Below are 8,384 nucleotides of genomic sequence, written 5' to 3'. Positions count from 1 at the left end.
CCCGCCCCACCCCACCCACCAGGCCGCAGAGGCGGTGTCTCGCTGTCGTGATCATGGACTGGATCTTGATCTCGAGCTGATCGTGACTCTTGAGCTGGCAGCCGGCGGCGGCAGCAGCATCTTGCTTGCAAGTTCATGGCCCTGCTGTCGAAATGGTGGTCACGACGCAGAGAGGAAGACGGAAGGGGGGGGGGGGGGAGAGAGAGAGAGAGAGAGAGAGAGAGAGAGAGAGAGAGAGAGAGAGAGATGATACGCAATCAGGGGCAGTAGCGGGTAGGTGGTTCTGGCCCGGTCGGCCCATCTCCTAACAGCGGCCCATCAGCAAGACGTCTGTTTCATCTTCTTTTCCTTTCCCCTTCCGCTATAGCAGCATCATCTGCTATAGTTGTACCTCCACTGGGAGGGTCGGGGCCGTTGTAACGGCAGGGAGCAGGGGACGGTTGGGATGAGACACAGAGACACAGGGGCCTAGGTCAGCGGCAGTAATGACCGTTGAGTCACCCGAATGAACGGTGCTGAATGGGCTGCGTGACGTGTCTCTGTGCGTGCGGTCCCCGCTCCCACCCCGCAAGCGGCCTGGCCGCCGCCGCCGAGCCACCGCGCTCCTCCGCCCGCCGCGTAGGCCACCCATCCGACGCTAACCCACCCCCTCTCTCTTTTCTGCTTCCAGAGAAGGCCGCCAAGATCCTGCTGCCCCTCCTGCTGATGATGAAGCTGAAGGCCGCCGCCCTCATCCCCCTGGCCCTCGGAGCCATCGCCCTCATCGCCGGCAAGGCCCTGCTCATCGGTAAGATCGCCCTGCTGCTCGCCTCCATCATCGGCCTGAAGAAGCTGCTGTCCCAGCAGCAGAAGACCGTCACCTACGAGATTGTGTCGCACGGCCACGGTCACGGCGGTGGCGGCGGCGGCGGCGGCCACGACTCCTGGTCCTCCGGCTCCGGCGCGTCCTTCGGCGGCGGCAGCAGCGGCGGCGACTACGGCGGCAGCAGCGGCGGCGGCGGCCACGGCAGCAGCGGCGGCTGGGGCAGGTCCATCGTCGAGGACCCCCACCAGATGGCCTACAAGGCGCAGGCGCCTCAGCAGTAAAGAGGAGCAGGTGAGTTCTAGGCCACGCAGTGGGCGCCCACTGTACGGGATGGGGCGGGCACTACCTTCAGGTACCTTTAGGCGGCTCGAATCGTTTGTCTGAACAAGACCCTCGTCACGTCGCGGAGCGTGTGACAGACATGGCGAAACGGGGCAGGTTAGGTTTAGCGGTGAGGGATAGTGTCCCACGTACCGCTTTGTGAGCAGCGGGACGGCGCGGCTGGGCGTGGGCGGCCGGGTGCTTCTTTCTCTCGAGATTCCCGTCGCGCCCGCGGCCCCCCTTTGCCACTGCCACTACTTGGCTCGGATCTCTCGAATAACCAGGACCGTCTTGTTTCCAGAGTCATCCACCATCGTGGGCCCCGCCCTGCAGACCCCGGGCGGGCAGCTGCCGTCGGGGGTCGCCGCTGCGCAGCGCGGCTACCGCCGGGTAGCTGGGCTGGAGCGCGGCGTACCAACAGACGGCGGTTCGAATACGATCAACGCCGCTGGACGAAAAAAAAAGTCCTCTTCCGGTCCCTTCGGATAGAGGCGACGGCGTTTCAATCGAGAGTGAACATCACCAAGTCCTCATCCCCATCCCCAGATCATCCACCCTCGAGTTGAAAAGAGATCTAGATTTTTTTACCCGTCCCCCATCCCCATCCCCTTAATTTATTTTTAAATTATTTGTGAGTGTATATAAGCTGATATTTATTACTAAATATCCTCCTCGTGCCTGTCTTCTGACAAAACCTGAAAATTGTGTAACTTTTTGCCATTTCCCTGTGAAAAGACTAATTATTGCGACTTCTGAGTGGAGAGCGGACGAACTGTACATAAAATAGACGCTAGCAACCTGCATTATAGACGGACTGGAGTACATAATAAGCACTGGACATAGTACAACTGAGTGATGACAGAGCTGGAGGGACTGAAAAAATATCTCTAAGCTAAACTTTGTACTTACATTGACTACTTGCCAAAGACTAATTGACCATCATTGTACATTCTACTGTGAAAAGTACATAATTGAAAACCGAACCTACTGACTAAATGATCCTGCAACAACCCTTTTCCTCTCCTCATACTGACTTTGTGAAAGGCCTTTTAGTCTTCCTCACTGCACTACCTTAAAGTTGTTGACTTCATGACTGTGTTTCACGGTGGAAATTGACTCATCTTACTTTACCTCTGTCACTGACATATTAAACATGTACAGGAGAATACTCCAATGACTGATACAGTACAAAAATTAACAATTAGAAAAGACTTGATAAGCTTATTGACAAGTGTACCTTTGACTTGCATGTGCCATTCTAGTTGAATGACACATTCAGTACCTTGAAATACTCTTTATGCCTTCAACGGAGCAACATAGTTGCCTCATTGTTTGGTAGAACTTTAAAATTTTCACCTAACGATTCTCTTTGAATGTATGGATGTCTAATTTATTGTTTGTTGTTACTTATTATTCTCAATAAAAATCGAGAATATTGTTACAGAAAAAGACTATAAAACAATTTACCCTATCATTACCGACACAAATCAGCTCCCTGCGGGCTTCTAATCGTGACAAGTGTACATAAAGCAAGGCGACGTCATGAACTGAAAACGGAAATGCAATGGAATTACACAATTATTAGACAGAACTAACATAACAAGGGTTGCATTCCACATAGGGCGGAATTACTAAAACCAATGACGCCACTGGATAATACGCACATGAGATTACGCACATGTTCTTGAGTAACAAGAGATTCGACCATTCTATGCGACAGCAACACAGAAAGAAACGCAAAAGGGGGGGGGGGGAGATTAAATAAATGGTTCTCACGGCAGCCACCGGGCATATGGGCGACGGGGAAAGGCCAACCGGCAGCAGGCGTTTCCCACGTACTTGGGCGAAAGCAAGCGGACACTGCCGCGCAACGCAGGACGGGGGTCCAACGGCCGATTAACAGAGGAAGAAGGTGAAAGTGAGGTGTCTGGCCGTCCGGCTGGCTCAGATTGTTTTCGCGATTCTCCTTTGCGCCCCTTCCATTCTGCAGGGGCCCTTCCGTTTCCCCGTCGCCTCGGCCGAGTCAGCCTCCCCCCCCCCTTTCCCTCTTGCAAGGGCGAGCCCAACGGTCATGCACGACGGCGCCGCTAGGGGCCAACGACCCGGCCCTGCCGCAGAAATACAAACAGTGTCTGGAGCAGAGTATTCTGTGAACGGTTTGCATTGTTACACCTTAGATTTTGTGAGGCAAAATCAAAAGCGGGATAGCTTGTGATCTTTAACACATACATTTTCGGCAAATTTGTTGAGTCAGGCAGAATGTAGCAATTTCACAAAACTGGTGTTAATGGATCTGCTATGAAACCAGAAATGTAGAGCATAGCAAAGTGACAAGAACTTCAACCCCACACTAAGGGTAATAAAATCATTGTACGCATAATACACTGACAGGCCAGGTGTTCAACTAGTAAAAACTTGTCAGTGTACAACTGCAAGTTAAATTATAGTTGCTAGTGTTCAACTCAACAACAGACACTAGCAAGTGACTTAACTCGAAAGTCGAACAGAGGAGTTGTCCACTAAAATTTGTTTGAACACTTGATTTGTAAGTAAAATGAGCTTCTAAAAATTTATACTTCAATGTTCAAATTCTGAATTTTGAATGAAATTCACTGAAAATGTCTCCGTGTAGAATTTTCATCGAAATTTATTTAAATTCGCCGAAATGCAGGCTACTTGCAAAACTATTTCGTTACTCGTGCAAAATGTATAGAATGCAACTTACTGTAACTTTTAAAAAATCCTTGTGAAGAATGTTAGAAAGCAATAATCTTTATTTAACGGACCACATAGGTTCACGGCAGCCAGTAGTAAATGACGAGTAAAAATACCCACAAGAGAATGCACAAAATGTGGCCCACCGAGGGGGCAACAACTCTGGGAATAAACTTAGGATAAAAATAAATCGAAATCAAGAGAAATCACGAAATCACATAAACTAAGCGGAAACAAGTAGAAATGGTACAAAACAGTCGAAATACAACTAGGAAACCCAAGTAATAAAAATAAGCAGACGATAATCACTGGGAATAAAGTATTTCGGGAATCATATGTACACATCAAAAGGGGGTTTTTGCCCCCCTCGTGGCGACAGACCCTGCAGCACACTTTAGTTAAACTGCGCATAATAGACGGGTGTGGATTGGTTGTCTACTCTCTGAGGGCAATAGGAATAATCCAGAAAGTACGTTCGTGATTCCCTGTTACTTTGCCAAAGTTTAGCCAAAGAAAGCTATCACATCGCCTGGTAGGTGCGCAACAAGGTGACTTATTTCTTGCGAGCAGGGCATGCTGGTAGTATGGGGTGGCGTACCCTCAGTATCGCAGGCGCCGAGCTCCCATAAGTTCCGGAATTAATTTCAAAGACATAAATCTAGCGGACTCTTTGTACGCTCCCATAAGCTGCCTCACTGAGTGACGGTTATCAAGCCCGTCTGCATAGCTGCGTGCAGTTCAGTACACCTACGACACGTTCACAAGTCACACACCGCACAGGGCGATTCTTAAACCAACCCGTTATGGCCGTTTCTACCAGGCATTTCATACAGCGGGTTGCAGCTGGGTGGCAGCGTGATGGTTCAACACTCCTTCCACCTATTACATTTCGGCACCGCTCCGAACAGCTTGCGGCCAGAATCCCGGAGAAGCAACACCTTATTGCTGCCTCACTGCTGCCCACCCACACCGTCTTCAACCGCACTTATTGTAACCAATATGAGTGTCTAAAAAATGTGTCTACGCGACACCACTGTTACGCTGCTACGTTCCCGGCATCAGGGCTGTTAACGCTAATTTAACGAATAACGCCGTTAATTAACGCCGTTAACGTTAATCGTTAACGTTAATTAACGATTAACGTTAGCGCGTTACATTTACGCTGAAGCATTAACGTTATCGCGCTACGTTACTTTTGCGGTTAGCGGCCTAACGCCGTTAACGTTAACACTTTTCTGCAAGAGGGCATAGAAATAACCCATTTTGCACGGATCTGTCCATGTCATATTATTGAATTTTGCCGCTTTATGCAATAATTGTTGTTTACTGCACTTCCGGCACGCACACTGCAGCTCCCTCAGCTACGGTAGTCTGATTAACGTTAACGGCGTTAACAGTTAACGTTAACGTTATCGTTAGCGCGTTACATGTGTCTAAACGTAGAAACGATAGCGCGTTAAGTTACTTTGGTTCGTTATCGCTTTAACGTTAGCGCGCTAACATTTCAAATTAACGTTAACAGCCCTGCCCGGCATACATCTACCTTAACCTGCGGCGCTGACACCCGAGTGTAGTAGTGGAAAAAAGAAACGAACAAACGGGCCTACAGCCTCCTAAAACGCAGAAAATCCATGTTCACAATGAAATAAGTGGTGTTGCCACTATATCCAAAATGAAGTAATAACCTAACTCAGAATGAATGGTTTTATGGGGGTAGTTTTTCGTCACTTTTTGATTTGACATCTATTTCTACGACTTCCGATGCAAGCTCATAATTGTTCCGCTTATTTTTGTCCAAAACGCCCTCTAGTGCCAAAACGGTGAGAGGTAGAGCAAATCGGACAAAATTTTGGTTCAAAGACTGAAGTCTGAGGTGTTAACCCCGACCCCGGCGTCCATAAACATACATTTGAAAAACAATAAAATATTTAGAGACCGGTTGTTTTCGAATTTTTTCAGAGATCAATTTTAGTGCAAGAATGTTGATCTTCAGACAGACAGACAAAGTTTTTCTCCAACCAGACGGAGTAAGCAGCTCCGCTATAGCTCAGCCCTTTAGACCACAAGTTTCGTTAGTTATTTCCCGAACCATATGGGGTTTTTGTAGTTAACAAGAATTTGTTACGTATAAAATAGCAAGAAAATCCAATCAACAGGTTGTGTCAGACAGAAGCAGCCCCATCTTGAGCTCGCAGCGCCCCCTAGATGATAGGCATACATTACTGCCGCGGTGAGACGCTGCCAGCCCGACCTTCAGGCGCGTCGCAGCCAGAGCCCGACGGACGCTCAAGCCAGCACTCAGCAAGCACCCATAATTACAGCAAGGGCTCCCTCAGGGAAAATTGATGATTGCCACTCCCCGGTCATTATGACTTCCAACGCAAACTTTCAGTTTACGAGCACTTAGAGCAATAAGACTCACCAAAATAGATTGTAAATTCAGTTTTGAGAATCATAGATTCGGTTTTCCTTTTTCCCTCTTTCCGAATGGGCCAGTCGAAAGATTCACTGTTTAAGACGGATTGGTGAGGCGATTGTTTGCCTTACTCGGGTAATTGTGATCCCGCTGAGCGGTCCAGAGGAGTCCCATTACTACGGAAGTGGCGCGGAGAGGAGCCGCCAGGGCCAGGACTGACTCGCCCCCCATCGGGTAAAGGATGGTCGCCGCTTTCCTGTCATTTGTCTTAGAATCACTGAACCCGAAGAAAACGCGGGCGGGCTGCGTTGCACCTGGCGCGCGCAAACTCGCAGTAATCAAGTTAGGGCAATTACAGCAGATTCGCAACATAAACACGACTATCGTGGTAGTCGCAGATATTTGATGGCGTCCGCCAGGTAAAGATCACGTTCAAGTCTATTTTTTACAAGCATAAGTAAAACAGTTCACTGTAAGAACAACTGTGGACATACAGGGTGGCCGCTCTGCCCCGTTGTTTTAAAAAGGTAGACTAGCCCGTCCCCTCTCACCTCCCCTCTCCGTCTGCTAGCGGGCTAGTCTACCTTTTCAAAACAACGGGGCAGAGCGGCCGCCCTGTAGTACACTCTTCCTCGTGTGTACGTGGTTGGCACACACTTCTTAGCATTAGAACGGCCGGAATTCCGGATTACCTAGAACGGCAAAAGGGTTAATTTTGACACCTGCTTTTTTTTGGCATTTTCGTTTCGAATAACTATCTTTGACTTTGAGTCAAATAATGTCAGCTTTCGACACATCAAAGGCCCCAGTATTGTAAATGTAGGCAACCCGCGAGTCATGTAAATTGGATTTTCACAGTTGTCTGCAATTTAAACTATTTACATTGCTTGGTGTTTTCTATTTTGGGACAGAAAATATTTGATCACGCAAATTTCATGAAAAAATGATCCTATGCACTTATTTTAAAACTCATATAGTGCCAAGAGATAACACCTGAAAACCAGGTACATTCTGGTCTGATTGGGTAGAAGGGGGGGAGAAGATGTACCCAAATAATCTTTTTTGTTTTCTGGACAGCATGTTTACAACTTAAATGCAAAAAACGTCAACACTACCTTATATTTAACGCTTTTAGACCGAAACAGCTGCAAAGAATCAAAATCTTTCATGTTTCAGGAATAAAGGTACCTGTTTTTAACAGTTAAAGGCCAATAAACACTCAGAGGGGCCAATATGACCCCGTCGACCGTTCTCGAAAAGTCTCTCAAATCTCAAAAAGTTCACAACCTAAAAATCTATTGTTTTGCATCGAAGCGTGTCTTGGCAATTCATGAAAAGTAAGAAAGCGCCATATGCATAAAAAACAATTGTCATACTTATCTAGCCAAATGAAAACTAAAGACTGTCAAAATGACCCGTTCGGCCCAAAATGGAGTGATGCAGGCGGGTTGAGCGGGCGGGTTGCCTACTCGCCCGGCCCGTAAGGCGCCGTGGACAGGGGCGATAGGCAAGCCCGCTCGCACTCCTGCGTGCGGTACCGTCTAACTGCAGAAGTGCGCGGGGTTAATCAGCCACCTAGTACATCGCTCGTCTCTAACTCAAAGCACGCTCGGCGCAGAGCGTCTAGAGAAGCCAAGAATCGCGTCTAGAGAAACCAAGTATCTTTGCGCGACTCTAGTGAAACAACGTATTGCATATTTTGACGATTTTTTTATGAACTATATATTTTAACAGAGGGAAAATTTCTCTATCGAATGGTATAGGTTTCAAAAATTGACCAAAAATGGAGAGATACTTGGTTCCTCTAGAGGCGCTGCGCCGTGCGTACTTTGAGTTAGGGACGAGCGACATGTTTTACGATAAGTATTACAGTTTTTGGTAAATGCCATAGTTGTCACACATTTTTTTTTTTTGCTATGCCGCTCTATCCCTTTTTGGCATTTAATTTTTTCGAAAGTTGCACCTCACAGAGGTTACTTTCTAGCAAGGGTGTCCTTCAGACCGATATTACTGCCACACGTAAAATCTCAGAGAGCACTCGTTACATTATAAGGTTATACATTACAGAATTTCGTAACAATATACGAGTAGTTATTTAAAAAAATTCTAGTAAAAATTTTCGATCTC

At 47.5% G+C, this 8,384-nt stretch overlaps 1 protein-coding gene across 2 annotated transcripts in view; it reads left to right on the top strand.

Annotated features, from left to right (window-relative positions):
* LOC113209208 (keratin, type II cytoskeletal 1) overlaps nucleotides 1-2,109 on the top strand; it is a 7,798-nt gene extending 5,689 nt beyond the window's left edge. For both annotated transcript variants that reach the window (XM_026426623.2, XM_026426622.2), the window contains 2 exons: nucleotides 671-1,096; nucleotides 1,428-2,109. In XM_026426623.2, coding sequence (XP_026282408.1) covers nucleotides 671-1,086 — 416 coding nt within the window. In that variant the 3' untranslated portion in view covers nucleotides 1,087-1,096; nucleotides 1,428-2,109. The remainder of the gene's footprint in view (nucleotides 1-670; nucleotides 1,097-1,427) is intronic.
* The last annotated feature ends 6,275 nt before the right edge of the window (nucleotides 2,110-8,384 follow it).

The sequence above is a fragment of the Frankliniella occidentalis genome, unplaced genomic scaffold (genome assembly GCF_000697945.3).
Source record: "Frankliniella occidentalis isolate FOCC.00 unplaced genomic scaffold, Focc_3.1 Scaffold3, whole genome shotgun sequence".
NCBI classification, from domain to species: domain Eukaryota; kingdom Metazoa; phylum Arthropoda; class Insecta; order Thysanoptera; family Thripidae; genus Frankliniella; species Frankliniella occidentalis.
Note: the sequence above shows the minus strand (reverse complement) of the source record. Positions and strands in the feature narration are given on the sequence as shown.